This window comes from Rhipicephalus sanguineus, chromosome 7 (assembly GCF_013339695.2).
Source record: "Rhipicephalus sanguineus isolate Rsan-2018 chromosome 7, BIME_Rsan_1.4, whole genome shotgun sequence".
Taxonomy (NCBI): domain Eukaryota; kingdom Metazoa; phylum Arthropoda; class Arachnida; order Ixodida; family Ixodidae; genus Rhipicephalus; species Rhipicephalus sanguineus.
The window spans coordinates 25,124,885-25,148,367 of record NC_051182.1 but is presented as its reverse complement, the minus strand read 5'-3'; the positions used below and the strand labels follow the sequence as shown (position 1 = coordinate 25,148,367).

Below are 23,483 nucleotides of genomic sequence, written 5' to 3'. Positions count from 1 at the left end.
TTCCATCTCTCTTTATTTGTGGCTTTGCGAGCAAATATGTAAGGAACCTGACACATGCGCAGTATGGCAAGGTGCAACGTCACAGTCAGTTAATATCACGAAACATCACAAGACAACGCTCAAGAAACTTTTATGCCTTTCCAAGTTTCAACATATGGGTCACTAACACACATCACTCCTTCCCCATCATGAAATGCTTCCAACAGTTCCCATGCCATTCTATCAACCCCTGCCTGGAATCCTTACCTCATATTTATTCTCAACTGACATGCTCTGCCACTCATGCAACAATAAGACAGATTTCCCTGTCCACTCTTAGAAGCCTGTAAGTCTACTCCTAAGAACCCCCCCCCCCCTCCGAGTGGTCATAGGCCAGATGGGTCATTATATTATTCACCTAGCTACACAACTATGCTTGTCGAACATGAATATATGTGCACTATACAATTGCTTTCCAAAAAAAACAAGTGTAGTACAAGTAAAACACTTTCTATGAAGACTTTGTTAAAATATCTTACGATCATGAAACAGAAGCGTGAACTGTTGGGCTAGTTGGTGAAACATGTTTTGAAATAGAAGAGCGAAAACTTGTCGATGTAGCACATCGACGAGTTTTCGCTCTTTTCGCTCAAAACATGGCACATAAGCTTTCTCTAGGAAACATGTAAAGCCAACATGGAGCATTATACGCACCAGGCTAATTCCGACACTGGAAATATTGTAGGGGTGTGCAAATAATCAATGATTTACACAACGAATTGAATGCTGTCGTATTTGGTTCAGTAGTGATTATTCGTAAAACTGAATATTTTTAGGTAGTTCACTAATGTTTAAAAATGTTAAGTGCGCCAAAATAAACAGAAAATTTCTGTAAAAGTATGTACGTTTCATCCCTGCTGGCAGATTGTAAGCACCATGAGAGCTTATGTAGTGCAGCTGGCTACTTCGCTCTAGGAAAGTGATTTTATCAGCTATACAATGGTCACTTACCTTTACGTAAGAGTTCTGTGGATTCGAAGGGCCTGATTATTTCCTACAGATGCCGTATTTCTGTTTTTAAAATTTTCAGGAGTCCTTATTTATACCTTAAAGGGAGAGACAACCAAATTTCAATATACTTGTATTTTTTATTGCAATGGAAAGCTTACAATTCAGCTTACAATTCAGATTGTCTAATCATGCAATGGCAACAGGGAAAAGGCGATGAAACATTCTTTATCATATTTGTTGCTGATGGAGTTTTATACAAAACACATGTTGCAAACAGTGGCCGGCAATTTTTGGTTGTTATTTGCGCCAGGTTCTCCCATGACAGAGTGCATGCACGAAATGCCTGAGAGACGCTATGTTCATGTACCACATTTAAAAGCTGGTTTTCGGTTGCCGTCAATGAAGCGCCACTTCTCAGCATCAATTCCTTTTACTGCGTAATAAGCAAAGCATTCGTGACGATGCGTTTTATATACCGACTGTAATTTTAAGCCTGGGTAATGGTTATGTGAGCGGCAGCAGGCAACATACAGCAATTTAACGACTCCAAAACTCAGTACTAAGACTTCACCACCAAGCGACGTCACGGTGGGGCTGCTGCGATTTTCAATCTCCATTTAAAAATACATATCGTGCTCAAATTTCTAAAGGGTGCTCGATTTCATCAATATAATTCTGGATCTTTCCAAATACACAAAGGTCGCTTACACGTTCTGGCCAGTTAATTGTCGGTCCCCTTAAGAGACATAAGTGTGAAAGCCACTACGTTTGTTGGTCTAACAAGGGACCTAGGGATTCCAACACCGGAGCGAATGTAATTTGGCTTAGGCTGTAAAAGTTAACATTCAATCAGTCATACATTCTTACCCTTCTATGCCAATATCTGTTCATTCCAAGTCAACAAGAAATGAGTTACGAGTGAGTGACGCATCATACGCCAACGCCACTCACCTCGACTGTCCATTTGGTTGGGCACCTTGTGTTCTCATACACGGCTTTGGTTGCAGCAGTGCTGCTTCAGGACATTTTGCGTTCCAGTTTTTGTTTTTTTCTTGTACCATTATTTTCTGCATCTGTGCCACATAGTGTACCACATTTTCTGCCACCATTTTGTCGGTACAGCCTCTGCATGAGACACATAGGGCTTCCACCTCAAAAAAGCAGACGAACACACATATTTTTACTTCCCCTTAATGCCAATATTAAAGCGATAGCTGACGGTACACGCAAACTAGCAAGCACAACATATAATATACCCCTATTGCTATATGTAGACTGCACTGATGATTCATCACAACTATGTGCTTTTTAAACTTAAGTATGAGGGCTACATTTTTTTGAAGCACATTTGGTCGCGAAATTTGAACCACAGTGAAATTCAAAACTTTTAGTTGGAACATTTTGACATATTTTACAGGTACCTCTACACAGTCGTTAATCCAACTGAGACATTTATCACAGCGTGACGTAAACTTTGCTCATGCCACGCTGTGCAGATACTTTACTACGCACATAGCTATGTTACTTTGGGTACTTTACTATGCACATAGATTTACTATGCAGAGAGGCATCGGTGCGATTCCGCCTCGAAACCAAGATTTTATCAACAGCCATCGCGATTTTTTTCTCACAACCAACACCGACACCGGGACTTTTGCCACACGGGCTCATTAACGCTATCGCGTTAAAAAAATTATAGTGTCCAAGTAATGTGCAGGTTACATCGATGTGGGCAACAAGGATATGAAAAAAAAAACATGCGAACTACTTAATATTACCTGACACATTTTGATATCAGTGGACACGTTTAACGTGAGGCAACGATAATTGTTAGTCGGGAATAAGACGCGAGCATTAACTGGATGTTTCAAATAAAAGTTTACGTACGTTTACATTTCATCTAAATTTCGGCAAGACGCAGCGTGAGCTTCCCCCCAATGACTGCAAAATTTTGTCAGCTCCGCTGAAGACCTACTGATTGCCGAGTCTTGAATTCATCTGTGCACCTTGAGCAGCGCTGTGAGTCCTTCGCTTGTCAAAACTATAACATACATCGAAACGCTGAGATCGATTAGCAGTTCACGGGGCCTTTTTCTCATCATCAGGTGAACTCTTCTTGCCGGTCTCTTCGAAAGGTGGTAGGCCGAAGAGCTCAGGCTTGAACTTTGTCAGCGAGTCGACCCACATGGTGGCCCGACGCTTGTTTGCTTCGTCCATCCGAGGGTCCGGAATCATGACGACTTGCATTCCGGCGGCGAGGGCGGCAGTGACACCGTTTGGGGCATCCTCGAATACCAACACCTGATCGAACGGGCGAGAAAGATAAAAAATGTATTTTCAATATGGCAACCCTACGCACACTACCTCGAAGCACCAAAAGACAAACTGTGAACAGCATTTTCTTTACGTAGGGTCTAGCGCTTGATAATTGCTTCTATAATCTAAATTTTGAATTCTTCAGAAAAGATAGTAACGCGATACATAGAGACGAGGAAGAAACACGACACAAGAGGAGAACGATAGCACAGTTGCTGCATTCAACCCATCTTCAAGCAACAACCGTTTGCATTAATCTTACGGCCTCTTTGCTCCAAAGTCGAAGTCAGAACGAGTCTAAGGACTAATGGGCGATGCACACACACTGGGCATGCATGTCCTCTAGCGTCAGCGCTCGAGTCGCTACGCTTCACATCGCAGATTCCGCGCGGACTCCATTAAGAATGTAGCTAACGTATGAACCGAGTAGAAATAAGAGTCTCGGTAAAAAGTAATTGTAAAAAGAGCAGCGGAAAAATCTTCGAGCAATGAAATATGCGGTATCGTCCATCAAAAACAACTCTCACGGAACAACTTCACGGACAACTTTCATGGAAAGTAATGTTGTCTTTGACGCGTAGGTTCAACCTAATCTTATGCATCGCTCAACCAAACGTTTGGAAATGCGGTTTTCTGGCTTTCGAGGACAGAGAATCTTCCGACAGCTTAGTCATGCAATTATCCGCTTGCTACAGCTTATTTCACGGAAGACGGCCTGTGTTAGAGACGACTCATTTTCCTGTTCTTAGTCGAGAGTTTCACGTCCGATGACGGCGTAGCGCTGATCACGTGACTTCGCAGCGTGGCGAGAGTGCGGCTCTGTAGGAAGGGGAGGGCTGCGCCGTGCTGCGAGAGGCGAGGGTGGAGCTTCGGAGCCAACCAATGAGAGGAGCGCCGAGGGGAAGGATGTCGAGTCTCGGAGGAGGGCTGAACCTTCGAGAAACGCGCCAAAATGGTGTGATAGTAAGGCTCAGTGGAGTACAAAGGAGCGTGTCAGTGCAATGCCTCCTCTAAAAAGACGCCTGCGATGTGAGCCGAAAAGCTGGTTCCCAGTCCTCTCCTGTTTGCTCCTCCTCCACTCCGTAGAATGGATGGATGGATGGATGGATGGATGGATGGATGGATGGATGCTATGAGCGTCGCCTTTATAACGGGGCGGTGACAAGTGTGCCACCAGGCTCGACAGAAAAAAAAAAATCCCTTTACTCTTCTTTTTCTTAGTGTTGGCCTAGTGTCTCTACTTCAATAAATCTATGTTACTATAGAAAAAAAAAACGTAAATTCTCAGCCCATTTATCTCCCCTTTACGGCAGAATGTCGTTATTTTTTCCCCAATATTTATTTTTGCCATTCTCTCTAATTTTCTGCCACCAGTACTCCAACCGTCTCTCACTTATTTCAATCGCGGGTGTGTTCGGCGGGTGTCGGCTGCGAGCGCTCGTTGCGGTGGCCGCTCCAAACCTCTATGCCTCCGAGATTAAAGTAACGTGTATAGCAGTCCCGGAGGCAGTGTCAGTCGTAGACGCTGCCGCAGTGGTTGTGATTGCGTCACTTCCGACGCTACCAGAAGCAGTGTCGGCTGGGAGCGTTCCTTGCGGAGACTACACCGAACTACGAGGGACCTCTCGCCCCGATGGGAAAGCTAGTGGCGTTGCAGGCATCTAGTAAAGGAGGCACTGGCCAGTGTCAGTGCACGGCCGCTTAATAGAAACGCACACGACTTTACACTGAGCGGCCATGGTCCGTGTTTAGGAGTTTGCGCTTTCATAACTGCCCAGATTTCTCGTTTTCCCGATGAAGAAGCCGCCCGACGCACGGGCGGGTTCACAGGGCTGGGAACGAAGCGAAGCGTTACGAGGTGGATCGACGTGTTTTTCTAACAAGTAGCTGTGTGCACATCGTGCGCTTACCAGGAGCGTCGACTAAACTGGCGTTTAAAGGGTAACTTATGATCTGACGTAACGTCAGCACTCACGTTAGAGCACAGATGTTAGTATTATAGAAACGAAGTGCACTTCACGGTGCGATTATGTGAATAGCATGCGTAACTTTCGTTACCGTATTCCCCCGAAGTCGAGCGACACTTGAATATAGCCTGCTGAATCATAGGAATAAAATGCAATGTTTATTAGACTGCTATACAATCGGAGCCAACACTGGACCCATAAATGACGCTAACCCGACATGACGCCTGTATCATAGGAGTGCATATGTAATGTTTATTGCTTTGTTATAAAATTAGATACCCAGCACTGCAACCAATATTGACGTTGCCCCGGCATTACGCTTGCATAGGGTCCTTTTACAAAGCAGTTTCAAGGCCTGGCGTGGCTCTGCGGCAGAATACCTGACTGCCACGCAGAATGCTTGGGTTCGATTCCTGTTGGGATCCTCCTTTTTATACTTCGCATTCGTCGGCTCAACGCTGCCGATGTTGGTTTTTCTTTATGTTCTCGCATTTAAATTCCTTATCTCTGTTCTCACTATTCCTGGGTAGATATTAACTGTCAATAACCTGTGGTGCATACCCACATACCGCGGCCCGTAGTATACGGGTATGTGCCACACGTGTCGGGAGGTTCGCGACAGAATTTTCACGTTATTCATGTCATTGAGGAACGTCAAACCCTCCTACCCTCCCACACCAATTTTGGTCTGCACCAAGTTAAGGAGGCGATCACGAGAGCGCCAGACGGAGGCGGCTAAATAGATAGATAGATAGATAGATAGATAGATAGATAGATAGATAGATAGATAGATAGATAGATAGATAGATAGATAGATAGATAGATAGATAGATAGATAGATAGATAGATAGAAACGTTCAAGTGCCTTTGGTTCGCTAAGAAATGCTCCGCATTTAAAAACAAAGATACTGAGCTTGACCCTCATGGCTTTCCCGCGGCAACATTATAACAAAAAAAAATCCCATACCGTACCATATTTCTGACAGAAATGATTCACATAGAGAAAAAGCCGAACTGTGGCGTGGTTTTCACGCTCAGAATCAGATCCCACATGCTTGCCAACTGGAGTAGCTCCTACACATTAGCCGTTATGCAAACCCTGCGCCTAAAATGTTTTTACCAAGAGAGTAGACATTATTGTATTATTGAGAAAGAGAACACGGCCAAAAAACTGTTTGAAAGCTTCGCAAGGAGATTTTTGACTCGTATCTACAGTTCTGCTTTAGCATAGAAACCCGATGTTCTACAACAGTACATCAAACGCGTAAAAAAATACCGAATAAAGGAATGGGAAGTGGGCTCGGTTTGCGCGCCCAGCTACGCTCATAGGACGAACGAGAGAAGGAATGCATCGCTGTGAAAGCTAAAGGCTGTTAAGTGCCAACAAACGTTATAATATGCAACGAAAAATCTGCCGGCATGTATTTTTTTCCCTGCTGTTATGCCCGCAGCTCCAAAATAACGTGATAAACGCTCGGCCTGCGTTGAATATTATATCTGCGGACGCACAACAACTCAGTATTGTAAAAGTGGCACTTTATTGAAGCAAAGGACTTGGACACAATTCTTTTCACAGCCGGCTGACACAAGTGTTGCACTAGATTTAGAACAACTGCAGTTTGAGTTGTTCGACCATCGGGAGCACGTATGACAGCTTTCTTTAGATGTCAGTGGCTTGCTTTTGTGTCATATATTGCTGACAGAGTGAACGTAATTATCTTTAGGCCTTCAGAACAGAAGAAGCAACACATGAGCGCACTACAGGAGGCGGTCACTGCAAAATTGCCGCCAGAGATTTCATTGTGTAATAAGGCTTTACGTGGCACTTGGCAGCTTTTAAAGGGACTGCCTACCGCTCGGAAAATTTTTCTGATTGTGGTGAAAATGAGAAGATCGTTCGTCACGTCGGCGGCAACGAGCATGCTTTTGCCCCATAAAAAAGGAATAATATTTTTCATTTGATGTTGAAAACGTGGAAGAATGACCGCTAGCGACACCCAACAGCGATGTGGTCAATCTACTGGTAGGACAAGAAATCCTCGCAGGTAGACTCATTTTGCTTAAAAACAAACATGTATAACTTTAAATTGTATTTTACGCACTTGAGGGAGCTTTCGGTTGTGCCAGAGAGTAATTTTTTTTCTCAAGCATCCAAAAAGGCACCCGGTGGCGCTGCTTGCGGCGCCGTCTTCGTTTTTGTCTGCATGTTTATTTGCTTCATCTCATGCGCCATGACACGCGGCTCTCCGCGCTGGTCGTACTGTGCCGCTGTATTGTTGTTAGGATGTCTCACCTGTGCTGCGCTGGGAAGGCATCCATTTATTGTTTCTTTTTGATAAATCGACTTGGCTTGGATTGCGGCAGCAGCGCTAAAATAAACGCATAGACTACGATTACAGCAGAACAATTGTTCTGTAATCGTATGATAAGGCTTCATTGAACCGATAGCGCGCTGAAAACGACTCTTACATTCATTCAAATATTGTTCCGCGAAAATAAAGTAATCCTACAGAAAACACATGTGCTTTCGGTTTTAATTTTTACCGGCACGACAATCGTCATCACGTCCACCAACCAGTGTTGTGGGCATGTTTCACGCCAATGGAAGAAAGCCGAACGCAGATCGAAAAATTCTGTTTTAAAAATTTGTACTCACTTTCCAGAGAAACCGCTGCGAGGTTCAACACTTCAGACGGCACGCTTTCTATTGCGGTACAAAACAGAAAAGCGATGAAGGACGTAGACAGTCCCTTCTAACTTTCACAGTGAGGCATTCCTTCTCTCGTTCGTCCTCTGAGAGTAGTTTGGCGCGCAAGCGGAGCTCATCCGCAGTCGAAGCGGCACTCATGTAATGTGAGCGCCCGCAGCATCGAGCGGCCGCTGCTGCGGGTTTGTCAAGCGGCTGATCCCAAGACAAAGCTTGCTTAACCATGACACCTGGCTGCGCATTTGTTGGTGTGGAGCTGCTGATTCGTGATTATGTCACGTACAAGTATTTTGGACAATTTATATCCGAGCTTCAACACAACGAACGACGCGGCCGCTAGGCTGACTTGGTCACATTTGACGCATGATAACTTGGTAGCAACCAAAATAATGCAATGTTTTTGATGCAGAATGAGAGATGACATCCTTGACTTCAATTATAGCGATTAAAAAATTAAAAATGGCCTTTGTGAGTAAACTATTTTCAAAGTTCTGCGTTTTTGGTAAATCACTTACGTTTCAGCCCGAACATCGTGTAAAACGGAGCGCGATAAAACCATGAAAATTATTTTAAAGAGGGCGGAGGTATCAAAGTTAATATGTACTTATTTTTATTATCCTTACTTTTAGTTGTTTGCAGCAATACATTCATGAAATACAGGTATTTTGTGCGATTTGCCAAGTTGTGATTTTTTTTCTTCAAAAGTGCTTGGACAAGCAAGAGAAATAATACTCATAAGATTGTATTTCACTCGTTCTTTGAGGGGAGTAAATATTGTGACCAAGAAGTGCACCGTTTTTAAATGCGAAGCATTTCTAAGTGAACCTCTGGCACTTTGAGCGTTTCTATCTACGTGTCTATCTATCTATCTAGCCGCCTACGACTGGGCGCTCTCATGATCGCCCACTTAACTTGGTGTAGACCAAAAATGTCATGTGAGGGTAAGGGGATTTGACAAATATGACTGTCGGGTATTGATATGAATAAGGTGAAAATCCTGCCGCGTAGGTCGTCAAACCCTTTCCTCCAGACACGTGTGGCACATAGCCGTTTACCACTGGCCGGTACGGTTATTGACAGGTGGTTGACAGTTTATATCTACCCAGGAACGGCGAGAACAGACATTCGTAATATAAATTCGAGAGCGTTAAGAAAAGCTGACATCTGCAGTGTTGACCCGACGAATGGTAAGAATAAACATTAGGATCCCAGCAGGAATCGAACCCAAGCATTCTGCGTGGCAATCACGTATTCTACCACAGAGCCACGACAGGCTTATAAACTGGTTTGGAAAAAAAAAGCCTATGCAGGCGTAATGGGCGGTGCAACGTCGATTGTGTTTGTGGTGCTGGCTATCGAATTTTACAAGAAAGCAATAAACACTACATGCCTACTCCTGCGATACAGACATCATATTAGATTAACGTCTGTGGTTCCAGTGTTGGCTCCGCTTTTATAGCAGTCTAATAAACATTACATTTGTATTCCTATGTTCAGCAAGCTATATTGAAGCATTGCTCGACCCCGGAGGAATACATTGACGAAAGTTACGTATGATATTCACATGATTGCACCATGAAGTGCGCTTAGTTTCGATAATACTGACGTATATACTCTAACCTGAGGGCTGACGTTACGTCGCACCATAAGTTACCCTTTAAACGCCAGTGTTGTCGACGTGCCTGGTAAGCCCACGATGTGTACACAGCTACTGCATTTACAAAAACACGTCGATCCACCTCGTAACGCTTGACTCAAAGCCATAAAAAATCGATGTAATGCGAAGCAGCCAACAAAGAGCTGCATACATTGTCTTGTATGTCACTAAGGAAAATGCGTGTCATGGTTTTCATGTTAACTCCTATTATTTATGTTCGTCACACAGTAACGTCTCAAAATACCAATTTTGGTGTATATCAAACTAGCGAAACGGCCGCCAGCGCACCATGAGCGTGGCATGTAAGTCATGCTGTACATGACATGCGTGTCATGATTTTCATGTTAACTCGTGTTATTTATGTTCGTCACACGGTCACAACGCAAGATACTAATTTTGGTTTCTATCAAGCTAGCGAGACGGCCGCCAGCGCACCATGAGCGTGGCACGTAAGTCATGCTGTACATGACATGCGATTCATGATTGTCATGTTAACTCGTGTTTTTATGTTCGTCACACAGTCACGTCACAAGATACCAATTTCGGGGTAGATCAAGCTAGCGAAACGGCCGCCAGCGCACCATGAGCGTGGCATGTAAATCATGCTGTACATGACATGCGTGTCATGATTTTCATGTTATGACTTGTCATTTATGTTCGTCATACAGCCATGTTACGCCATACCAATTTTCGTGTACATTCGATTAACCAAGCGACCAGGAGAGCACAAAGTCGTAGGCGGCTAGATAGATAGATAGATAGATAGATAGATAGATAGATAGATAGATAGATAGATAGATAGATAGATAGATAGATAGATAGATAGATAGATAGATAGATAGATAGATAGATACGCTCAAAGTCGCAGAAGTTCGCTAAGAAATGCTTCGCATTTAATACAGCATAGAAGTACTCGCTGACTGCTTCGCATGAAACCGATTCCCACAACCGATTCCCCTAGGCGTGCTCAAAATTCAGAAATCGCGCAAGTGGCGGGAAAGTGTTTTTGTGGCCAAAATGTATATATATTTTTTTCAGGCGATCAAATTTTATTCGCGAGACTAACTTCGAAACCATTGTTCTGGATGTAATGCCTAGACCTACAGTGAATTTCATCAAACTGGGGAACGGTGACCGGGACCTCGTGTTTGATCTTATCTGGACACACTCTGGTTTGTAAAAACACACTATGCAGGCGTAATGTCGGTGCAGTGTAATAGCAGTCTAATAAACATTATATTTGTATTCCTATGATTCAACAAGCTATATTGACAAATTGCTCGACCCCGGAGGAATACATTAACGAAAGTCGCGTATGATATTCACATGATTGCACCATAAATTTCCCTTAGTTTCGATAATACTGACGTATATACTCTGACGTGAGGGCTGACGTTACGTCGTACCATAAGTTACCCTTTGAACGCCAGTGCTGTCGGCGTGCCTTGTAACTCCACGATGTGCACAGAGCTACTACACTTACAAAAACACCTCGATCCACCTCGTAACGCTTGGCTCAAAGCCGTTAAATACAGCATAGAACTACTCGCTGACTGCTTCGCATGAAACCGATTCCCCAAACGCGTGGGATCTGCCGATTTTTTTTTCGTATCTGCAGTTTCTTTTTCTGTATCTGCAGCTTTTCTCTTTTTTTTTTGCATGCCCAATTGCATGCACGTAATAATGAGCCTTTCCAATACTGTATTGCACTTTGCGCGGCAGATGCACGGCGTCGTTTATTTGTCTCTTTTATTAATAATAATATCTGGGGTTTTACGTGCCAAAACCATGATATGATTATGAGGCACGCCGTTGTGGAGGGCTCCAGGAATTTTGGCCATCTGGTGTTTTTTAACCTGCACTGACATCACACAGTACACGAACCTTTAGCATATCATGATCATCATCATCCTTCATGCGACTTGTTCAAGCCACTCCTTCATGTCTTACATTATAAATAAATAAATAAATAAATAAATAAATAAATAAATAAATAAATAAATAAATAAATAAATAAATAAATATTGCTTGCTCAAAGAATTTAAGTACTGAATGCGTGTGTGTGTGCGCGTGCGCGCGCGTGTGTGTAAACGCCTGCCGTTCCCCTATCCAGTGTGCAGGTCATTTATTTGTGCGCGTTGATACTGCGCTGACAAAAGCAATCACACAAATAAAGTGCTCCATGGCAGAATTTGCTAAGGCCTGCCACTAGTCGCTTCCCAGTGATCGTGCATGATTTGAAAAACAAGAACTCCGTATTGATTTAGGACAGGACGAAAAGGTAACTTTGTAACAAAGAAACAACGACTAATAAAAAAGATTTAACTGCACACATACATACAAGAGCATCAGACAACACAGAAGGCGTACCTCCACCACGGAAAGGAATATAAAAAAGAAGAACCCGCCGTGGTTTTCTAGTGGTTATGGTGCTGAACGTCTGACTCGAAGGTCACGGGATCGAATCCCGGCCGCAGCGGCCCCATCGATGGAGCCGAAATGCCAGAGGCCTGTGCAGTTAGATTTAAGTGCACGTTAAAGAACAACAGATGGTCGAAATTTCCAAAGCCCTCCACTACGGCGTCTCTCATAATCACATCGTGGTTTTGGGACGTAAATTTCCCCGAATAATTCTAATTAGAAAAAAATAAGGATAGCATCTGCAGACAAACACGCGTAATATATTCCATGATACACCTCACATCACAAGAAAAGTCATAGTTTCGCCGCAAGGACGAAGCAATAAATTCGACAGCAAGAAACTGGAATGTCACACGAAGAACGAGAAGCACCTGGATACTTGAATCGAAGCTCAAGTTTGGGTGCTACGTTCGCGCGGCGGAGCTATGCGTTACGGATAGACGCTGCCGGTGAAGGCGGTTTGTCGCCGGATTTGGCAGCGGCGGTGGCTAGGACACGTGAGCGCATGCGCTCCTCATTCGGCCCGAGCACTGCTGGTCAGCAATAGTTACATTGTGACGCACCACAGATGCACTCCGAGAGCTCTGCGCGTGCGCGGTAGCGGGGTCCACAGTGTTGTGGCGAAAGGAGACGCGCCGTGGATATAGTTGCGGTAAGAGCAGTGGCGACGTTCGACGTTGCTTTGGAAGCCTATGCCGGCTGGATGCTTACGCTGCAAATGGATAATGTGTTCGTCGGATGTCACTTGTCACGTTTGATTTTTACTGTCCAAAGAAGCCTTCTTTTCGGGTCCCTTGGAAAACGATACAACTTCCAGCGTTCCTGGACTGATTGGTGCGCTGCGGCACAGAACACCCAGCCATGGTGACGGTATAGAGAGCGTATGAAACTGGACGGGGAACGTGCACCGACGTAACAACAGCACGCGCGCCACGCACGAGTGACCGTGCGGAGGAGTCAAAATGGCGGCCACGCTGCTGCCAAGGCCGAGGACGCGGCATCTGCCTTTTCCAAAGTTGACACCAGTCCAAGTATGGCTCTCAGCGGGGGCGCGCGCATCGAGGTATTCTAGTGTTAGCGGGGAATCGTTGTTGCTAGACAAAGGTAGCTGTAGAAGGTGGTTGCTAGGCAGCGAGAGGCGGTGCACAGCTAAGCTGACTTTTAAGCTCTTGGCCTAACCAAGAGCTTAAACAGATGAGCTGTTAAAGCTGTATAGCATTTGTTCTTTCGCAGAAACATTTCCCCTGTTGTCATGCATTAAGACGAAAGTTCTTAATTTCAAGCTTCTTTTTTACAAAAAAAAAGACCATGTAAGAATGTTAAGTTCCAGATTAAAATATTGGAACCTTTTCGGAGGGCGGCTTCCCATCAAACTCGGACGCGGTGATCAGGAAGATATCCGGGTGTGGCTTTCCGCGCTTGACCTTGGGGTTGTCGCCTGCGCACACCACGTGCTGGAAGAGCGCAAACAGGTCCTTGTGGCGCACAGTCTTCATCGTGACGCAGACGCGCTTCGAGCTGGTCGCTATCGCCATAGGGATGCCGTGCTTGTGCAGGTGGCGCACGAGCCGATCCACGCCTGCACAGAACGGCATTATGTTCAGGTTCAGTATAAACCCAAACTTCAGGGCAATATTGAGGCTTAAGGTGATGAAACTTCGTCCATGAGACTTCTTTCCTTCCCGAACCCCTGACCGACGACAAACTTGCGGACACAACTTTACTAAGTTTCCCCAGGTGGTCTTGGCTTTATCAGACTAGATAGATAGATAGATAGATAGATAGATAGATAGATAGATAGATAGATAGATAGATAGATAGATAGATAGATAGATAGATAGATAGATAGATAGATAGATAGATATAAAACGACTGCGCTGGCTCTTGAAGCAAGGTAGATCATGGTGGCGCACAAGGGCCAAGTGGCCCCGGAACTGGTAAATGTTAGGTTGATTAAGAATGAAACCGGCACATGTGTTAGCCACCCAGCACTACAACTATTGAATGCTGACCAAGCATTACTTTAGCGTAACGTGTGAATGCGACGTACATGTTGCGTGATAACTGTTGGAATTACTTGCTGCTAAATGTTTTCGCGCCAATTTTAAATGTTTTCTCTAACAGAGGTGCACGTGCATGTATTTCTCGGTCTCTTGATTTGTAGCGGTGCGTGTGCCAACTATAGGTTTCGGGTTTTCTACAATGAATTTAAGTTGACAGTGAGCGTCGGTCTTGTGGCATCTTCGCTGTGTCCAGTTTCTTTGCACTACGTTTTACTACGAACATGATTTCTTTATCGCATTGATGGTCTCGACCGCGGTGGCCTCACTTCAGTGGAGGCGAAATGCTAGAGGCCCGCGCACTGTGCGATGTCAGTGCACGTCAGAGATCAACAGATCGGCGAATTTTCCGGATCCCTTCATTACGATGTGCCCCATAATCATAGGTCGGCAAAAAATGTGGAGCTCACTCAGACTCACTTATAAAACATATTTTGTCCTTAGAGCTTACTCGGACTCAGACTCACCAGAATTTTCATCAACCGGACTCACTCCGACTCAAACTCGTCAAAGTATTACTCACTCGAACTCACTAAAACTCACACTCACGGATCTATCTGAGTCCGAGTGAGTCGACTCATGAGTCCGTTAGCGCATCATTAGCTTTTTCAACTATGTTGTCAACGCCAATATCTCGCGTAAACGGTGCTCTACTTGGCGCCTTTGATCTCGTACCTTCAAATATTAGTTATCAGTGGGTGCACCAGTAAGGACATTTTTATTGGAAGAGATGACTCACGCAAGATATTTTAATCAAGAAATACATGTGAAAGAGTTTGCGGGGGGGATGTCACCTGTCCCCCCTCCCCCCTTCCGTTACTCACGCCTCTGATCAATAAATATTGAGCTGGCGTATGAACTCTTAGGCTTTGAAGTATGCGTGAGCCGACCCGAGTACAAACGTGAGCCGACATGAGGTTGATATTAATGCTGAAGTTGTTTAGATGGAGCCAGAGGTCGGCAAAAAAGTGTGGAGCTCACTCAGACTCACTGAAAAAATATATTTTGCGCTTAGTGTTGACTAGGACTCAGACTCATCGAAATTTTCCTTAACCGGACTCACTCGGACTCAGAATCGCTGAAATGTTTCATAACCAGACTCACACGGGCTCATAATCACCTAAATAGTATTCACCCGGACTCACTCAGACTCACGGCTCGATCTGAGTCTGAGTGAGTCTGAGTGAGTCGACTCATGAGTGAGTTTGCCGACCTATGCCCATTATCATATCCAGGTTTTGACACGCAATACCCCAGATACTATTATGATTTATTACTGCGGTGGGTCACTACGCTAGAAATCGCCAGCTATTCACCCACCTAAGTGGTTTGTCCGAGACAGCGTGCAAGAACGCACAAGAGCAATATATCTTGACTGCCAAACGCGTGCCATACTACCGGGCATGAGGTCGACTTTGGGGTACTTCTCGGCGTAGATGCGGCCCAAGTCTGCCAGGTAGTCGTCCACGGTGAGTGGCAAGTTCAGGCCATCGATCACCATTCGTGCAGAGTCTGGGCCGGTTGTGCCCAAGAGCTTCACCTTCAGTTCCCACGTGTACTTCTTGCCGTAACGGCTGGCTATCGACTGCACTGCCTCCTCGTGAATTTTCTCCGTGTCTGCGCTCACAAATAAAAACCGAATAAATGGAAAGTTAAAAGGATGAACAGATTCACCTCATAAAATTATCGGGGGCATGTATTCTTTGTGACCGTCAAGTCGCCATACTGTGAGGCGGGAAGATGTCGTCGGAATGCAAGAGCAGATGCTTGATGTAAGGCAGCTAGTGCCGCGACTGGCTGTGTATCATCAATAATTGATACTCTACATTAGCTAAGTAATACGGATGCTCCAGAAAGTATACAATAACTGCGCTTGGAATATAGTCAACTTTCATTGTTTTTGTGCCTCTTCTATCTTTTGGTGCAGAGTATGCACCGCCTTACGCGTGTCAAAATCGCCTCTGAGAAGCTTGGCACACAGGCGTGCAACCGTTCGCCATACAGCAAGTACTCCACATCGCAGTAAGCTGCCGTGAAAAACTATACAGTAAATGTGAGTTGCCACGAATACATAGGCGGGAACCTCATCGCAGACATAGAGACTGAAATATATATATATAACAAAATAAAAAATATATAACAAAAATTACAGCATATCTACGGGTGAATGATGAAGAGCTTGGGCGAAGCTCCTGAAGCAATCATGGTCTCGGGATCGGATTCTCGTTGAATCCGTTTCGCAGCGGCGTCCTTGGCGCGCACCGTCACGGGATGCGCCTGGCTGCCGCCAAGCGAGCGCCCGCCGCTGCGCATCATTCATGCTCCACCAACGATCCGACACGTACGGCGACGATCCAGGAGAATGAGAGGCGCTCGCTCCCCCCCGCATCCCCGCGAAGCCCGCGCAGCAGCCAATCGGAGAGCAGCGGCACTTCTAGCGCCATCTAGTGTCGATTCATACAAGCGCCATATTGCATACAATTTTATTGGACCAACGCCATCTAGGAAATGAGACGAGAAATCGTGATGACGACACGGATTGTGTACAGCGGCATCTAGAATATCGTCCCTGAACTGCAGTTTGTATGTACTTCTATGAGACAGCGCCATCTGCCGTTTACGCCGGACAGAGATACTACCGTTGAAGCCGGACAACGGAGACGTGACAAGGTTAGACTAAGAGGAGTTACGTCCCTAAAAATGATGCCGCTCCGTTGCTAGTTTGAAGAGTGAAACCTTTCGCAAGCCGGAGTAAAAACACTGCCGAGAGAGCACCAGCAAATATTCGGCTCTGTGCTGTTCTGAGCCTGTTCGCACTCCTGGCAAGGAGAAGTTAACAGCAGCGAGAGACCAGTGAACGAAGTACGCAGAAGTTAGGTTGAAGCTGTTTTCTCGAAGCGAATTCGCGGCCTATTAGAGCACAGTACCAGAATATAAGAACACAGCATCACAATATTACGCCAAGTTTTTTCGAAGAACGCACACCTTGTAAAAGCACAGCCGTAACAATTCTCCGTGAACGTTTACCGATTATGCAGGCACGGCTGTAATCACCAGGCAGCGGCTAATAATTAGAGCAGCGCCGTAACACCTGTTCTCTGTATGGTGGTATGTAGCAAGTAGAGGTGACACAACTAATCTACGCTAGTATTATATTTCGTAGAATGAAATCGTTACGTGGGCTTCCTTATTTCATATTCTATACTTATTCTTAGCATATTCTTATCGTAGAAGCTGCGGCGATCACTGAAGGTGATTCGGTCATTAAGCCCTCCATAGCGCTAACTGGTTAGGGGCTCGCATTTTCGCGTCCACACATGCGCTCATGTTGATCTTGAGCAAGCTGTCCGTGCTTTGGTTGTGTTTTGAGTGCTTGCTCGTGGTGGCTTTCTGCTTCGGAAGGGGGCGCTTTTTACCATACTGTCTCCGTCATATGTGCTTGTTCCTCGCAATCGAATTTTAGTCGGAAGACAGCGCTCGTCAGTCTGTCATCTTTTGTCTGCACATGAGCTGCAGTCACATTTGCCCTGGCAAGGCGGCACCGTCGTTGGAGCAGCACTGCCCTTCGTCGCCTGGAGTCACTTTTGTGTTCTTTTCTTTCCGCACAACTTGACGATACTGAACGGCGCTGTTGGCTACCCACACTTCCGGTTGTATGGTTCTCGCTGCGCGGCGCGGCTGTGCAGGCCATGCAGGAAGGAAAAGCTATGGTGCAGGAGGTGTACTGGTGCGATTTCTCTGCTAAACTTGTTTTGCTACTCCTCTGCAAAACTTGTTTCGATACTCTCGGAGGTGCGTAAGCTAATGCGTGGCTAGACTCGTATACCTTGCTTTCGTGTGCTTGTGTAGGTCTCCTTTCTGCGGCTTTTTCTTGATAGAGTGCGTACATCAGCAGCAGGTGTAATACGCCGATGAATCCCGCGCTCCGAGCACGCTTTGAGCACGTGGCTCAAGACACTAGTTTCAACCCTCACGGTGACACACCACGAAGGTGTGCAACTCGGGAACGAGACGTCGGCGGGGAAGTGGCTTTCAAAGGAAATATGAAGAACTCACGTCTGTGCCCTGCAAGAGTTCCGGATCGTAACGGTAGACACACCACGTGCGCAATGCGTATACCACTCAAGCGTATGTATTTCCGCGTCTGCGTGGATGGAAGGCCGATGCACTGTAGCCAAGCAGACCGTAAAGCGCTGTTTTGAGGAAGCTTCTATTGGTACTTGACATCTTTTCTGTCGCTGACCTCGCACACGACGACAGATCAAAGCGCCACTTGTTTATGAACAGCAGCGTGCTGAACGCCGTAGAATCAGAGAATTTGCTGCTATAGCAATTATATGGACACTCTCGGCGGGTTCTTGCTGTCGGTGTTGCCGTCATGTTCCGCTTAAAGTACCAATCACAGCCATTGCCCCGCCCATCGTATGCAGAGACTGTGAACTTTGACCAAAAGGGCGCGGTCGTGAGTGGTGGCGCGCGCGCTATCTCGACAGACATTGGTAGACGGCTCGTGTAGCCTTGTACGTGATGTGCTCTCATTGCCTACTTCGCGTTGAGACGACAAACAGAACAAAAACCGCTTCAATCCATGGAGCGGCCGCATGCCCTTATACCGGCGTTTTGTAGAGTTACGCGCGATCGGATCCAAAAGAATTGGCTGCAAGCTTTACCTTGTATAGCATCCCAATTTGTTGCTATCGCCCTCAGTTGCTTGTCGGTTACGGCGAAACTGCAACCTTGTGCCGACGTGGACAAACACGCTTACGTGCATGATTGCATGCGTGTGGCATGCGAACATTTTCTTGTTCATAGAGGGCGACTCGAAAGAAATGCGCCGTTAAGAGCAGACAGGAGAGTTCAGGTTGTGGTTCGCACCTTGCTGTTGAACTTGAATTTATAGGCGCAACAAAGGGATTTTTGGTGTGAACTATTTATGTACATTTTGAGATATGTTGAGCATATTGTGCGTGAGCTGTCAAGAAACTGTTTCAACTCTCAGCTTTAAGCTATTCTTGATGCTTCACAAGGAACACTTCACTCTAAAAAGACAGGGCGTGCAAACACGGACACAAGAAAGAAGTCAGGACACCACAAACGCCCTGTCATTTAGAATGAATTCTTACCAACTAGCTCAGCTTTCTGTTATTCTAAGAACACTTCACTATCGCTTTTACTAAATTTAAGAACCTGCTTTCAACACGGCGCGCGAGATCCGCGGCGTTGGCACTGGGCGCTGCGCACAATCTTCGTACGGTATGAGGTCACTCATCGCAATCAAAAGGAATTTAAAATAAACGAGGCACAGAGGTCGTGATGATGAAACGGCAGTGCACCCAATATTCGCTCGAAGTGCGCGGGCGAGCTGAATTCAGCACGCCTGTGCAAGTTCAGCAAACGACAGCAGCCTTATCCCCGAAGTGAGTCATTCATATCACAACCTTAAAACAAAACTTTTGCTTGCTTCAGCTTTTTTATTTTAACTACAAAAACTATAAATACAGTAACAATAGCAAGAAGTAACCAGGGAGTTCCACAAGGCTCAATTCTAGGACCTCTCTTGTTTCTTACCTACATTAACGACTTACCATCATCACTTAGCTCTTCTGACTGCATCCTTTATGCTGACGATACCACGATGTTTTCTAGTGACAAAGATCTTAACAATTTACTAGCAAAATTAAACCCTGGTGTCGCGAATCTTGTATCATGGTGCAAGAATAACTTATTAAAAATCAACCCTGTTAAAGCAACTTTTATGCATTTCACTCGTCCCAAAAAAACGTTACGATATCACCCGAAATATGCATGGATAATTGCATCATTACCGCATCAAAGTTCATTACTTTTCTAGGTATGAAGGAAAGAAGATTACTTTTAAGGGCTCGTTTTTCTTTGTTATTCACAATATTAATGAGAACTAACAGACAGCAATGCCAAGGAAAGTACTTTCCTTGGCATTGCTGTCTGTTAGTTCTCATTAATATTGTGAATTACTTTTCTAGGTGTCACATTAGACCCTCAACTCAAATATAACATTCACGTAAAGTCTGTCACTAAGAAGACTGCTTCTGGCATCCGCGTACTCATTCGCACAAGGCATCGTTTTCAGCAACACATTCTAAATCTCTTTACTGTGCCTTCATTGACAGTCACCTTACTTACTGCATTTCATCCTGGGCCAATACCTACACCACACAAATGACATCCCTCATTCACCTTCAGAAAAGAGCAGTCCCAATTGTCACACATAGTTCTTACACAACATCAGCAGCACCCCTCTTTAGCACTCTCGAAATTCTACCGTTCATCTCCACCTTTCAACTCAAACTTGGTATTTTATTATTCGGAAGTAGAATCGGTGACATTCCCACTGACACTTCTCCTAACACATCTCCGCAATACTAATAACACACAGTTTTCTGAAACTAGTAACCTTCTGCTTCCAAAAGTAAGCACTAACTACGGCAAAATGACAGCCTTGTTTTCTGCCATTTTGTTCCTAGAATTCACTACCATCAGTTATTAAATCAAGCCCTTCATTTCATTGTTTCCGGCGGCATCTAAAACAGTTCTTACTAACAACATGCGACACCTGAGTATGTGTGTCCGTATATATATGTGTATGTGTTTAAGTATAAATATATACATTTATGTGTATGTGTATGTATATGTATGCATATGTGAATATGTATACATAAATGCATATATAAGTTATGACGTGACATACTGTGTTAGTATTATGTATGTGTTATGTTACGCTCATCTAATTCAATGAGTTATCTCGTGTTTTATCACTGGTGTACTTCTACTTGCATGTAAATATTTTGAACTACCATACGTTTAAATAATAATTTCCATTACGTTCATTTTGTTTTATTCGCTTGTTGTTTTTTCCTTAGTTACCAATCTTTGTTCTAATTTTTATACATGTATTCACAGGAGGTCCCCCTGATAGTTTTTACTTTGGGACCTCCTTCTGTACTATATCAATTTTCTACTTGCACTGTATCGTAATGAATATTGAATATTTGAATAAACGCGTTTTTCATTAAAAAAGTTCATCTGATTTAAACCACCTTCCTCACTTACGTCAGCTGTCAGCCAATAGCAGCCCCGGCGGTCGCATTTCGATAGAAGCGAAATGCAAAAGAACACCCGTGTGCTTAGATTTAGCTGCACAATAAACAACTCCAGGTAGTCAAAATTTCCTGAGCCCCCCACTATGGCGTATCTCATAATCATATCGTGGTTTGAGACGTAAACCCTAACAGTTAATAATAATAATAATAATTCTCACCATTCTCACTTCTCACCATTAAGTGCCTTGCTCGACAACAAAATTTGGTTGAGCTTTCATAGCAGTGTTTGCTATGTGTGAAATACAGGCTGATATAACCGGAGGTTATGTATAAAAGAGGCTAGCTATCCGTCGAATGTGCTGCGCAAAGCTCGAGGGGTGGTTACGAACCTTTTTAGATGCGAAGCATCTTATGGCGGAGTTCAATCCGGTGGTGGTGGTGGTGTGCGGCGTGAACACCCTTACTGCGCATGCGCGAACCCTCTGTACACACCTCCCCTCCACTTCCCCTCTCCCCTCTCCACTACCTTCTCTCCACCTCTCCACCCCCCTCTCGCGCGCCTCACTCTCTCCTGCGCAACGCCGTGATGAGCGCCAGCGCATGCGCCTCCCCTCCCCCTCTCCTACGCTCCCCTTCTCGCGCAGCAGTCGAACGCGTTCCCCGCTCGCCCTGTGAGAATTAACGGCCAGGCTAGAGAGAAGACACGACGCGCGTAGCATTCTTCTTCGCGTTCCACGACGCGAAGTCGGTAGCATGCCCAACGAATGCCAATGGAACGCGATCGTGCAAGTGCTCCGGCTTCGCATCGCCTCATGGTCCCCTTCAGCGGGAGCTGGTGTAATTTTTTTATACAAAAAATGGGTTGTTATTGCGCCTCTGGACTCACCTAAGACCACGCCGTCCAGATCAAAGATCACGTGCGTCACCGGCTTGAATTTCGCTGCCATGGCCTGCACCCTCGTTCTTGTTCACCTGACGCGTCTTATTCTCGTTCTTCTTCCCATTTAATGGCGCATACCCACTGCGGGTATGCGCCACAGCCTTTTGTTCACTGACCCACTCTGCTCTCTCCTTCAGGGACAAGAAGAGAGCAGAGTTGGTCCGGGAACAAACGGGTGTTAAAGGGACATGAAAGGGAAAAACGATTGTTCTCATATTACTAAATTACTCTTTAGCGATACCAAAATCACCGTGCTTGCCTCGAGGAGACGCTTAGTAAGCGACAAAACGCGCAAAAAGAAAATGCTGGTAGTGACGCCACCTTGAAATTCCCGCACCAAACGTCGTGACGTCATGGATTTTGTAGGCGTCTACTAAATCGTATGAAGTTCTTAATCCGTAAAAATGAAGCACATTGTCCTCTGAGGAGGTCATATACTTAAATTACCAAGCTTCAGGAAATTTCGTTGAGCCAATGACGCGAAAATAGCAGCAACACACTTTGAAATTCGTGACGTCGCGCGTTGAGATATCAGCGCGAAATTTCAATATGAATCTTTGACCTTGATTTCCAGCTCTATTAATAGACCTAACATGGGGAAACTAACGACATTACAATTCTCGTACAATTTATCCATTTAAACCGATTCGTTGTTTCACTTTAGTGTAAGATAACAGCGAGCTGTGCCAATGGGTAAATATTCATGTTAAAGAGACATGGTGTAAACAAATCCATTGTGTTAATTCCGAGCATGGTCGCAGAAAGCAATAGGAAAAATTACACCATCTCCCGCTAAAGGGGACCAGAGGCGATGCGAAGCCGGAGCACTTGCACGATCGCGTTCCGTTGGCGTTCGTTGGGCATGCTACCGACCTCGCGTCGTGGAACGCGACAGGGACGCTACGCGCGTTGTATCTTCCATCTAGCCTGGCCGTTAATTCTCACAGGGCGAGCGGGGAACGCGGTCGACAGGCGGGCGAGAGAGGGGCAGCGTGGGAGAGGAGAGAGAAACGGAGAGGACGCGCATGCGCTCGAGCTCATCGCGGCATTGCGCAGGAGAGAATTTTGGCACGTCTAGCCCGCGTTTCAGAGGAAGAGTGGAGAGGGGGAGGGGAGAGAGAAAGTGGTGAGAGATAGTGGAGAGGGGAGGGGAGAGGGTGAGTGGAGAGGAGGTGTGTGGTGGGGGCATGCGCATGCGCAGTAAGGGTGGTCACGCCGCACACCACCACCACCGGATTGAGCTCCGCCTTAAAGGGCCCCTCACCAGGTGACCTAACGAATTTTAGTTAGACATTGCAAGTTGTTGCGAGCCCAATTAAGAGCATTATGCCACAAGAATATTTCTA

General features: G+C 45.4%; 1 protein-coding gene across 1 annotated transcript; it reads right to left on the bottom strand.

Moving 5' to 3' along the window:
* Positions 1–3,046: 3,046 nt before the first annotated feature.
* On the bottom strand, positions 3,047–22,315 carry LOC119400631 (pseudouridine-5'-phosphatase). The gene is made up of 4 exons (XM_037667670.2): positions 22,084–22,315; positions 15,517–15,735; positions 13,405–13,637; positions 3,047–3,291 (listed from the first exon to the last, which is right to left on the bottom strand). The coding sequence occupies exons 1-4, from the start codon at positions 22,142–22,144 to the stop codon at positions 3,070–3,072; spliced, it is 735 nt and encodes a 244-aa protein (XP_037523598.1). The 5' UTR covers positions 22,145–22,315; the 3' UTR covers positions 3,047–3,069.
* Between the last annotated feature and the right edge of the window lie 1,168 nt (positions 22,316–23,483).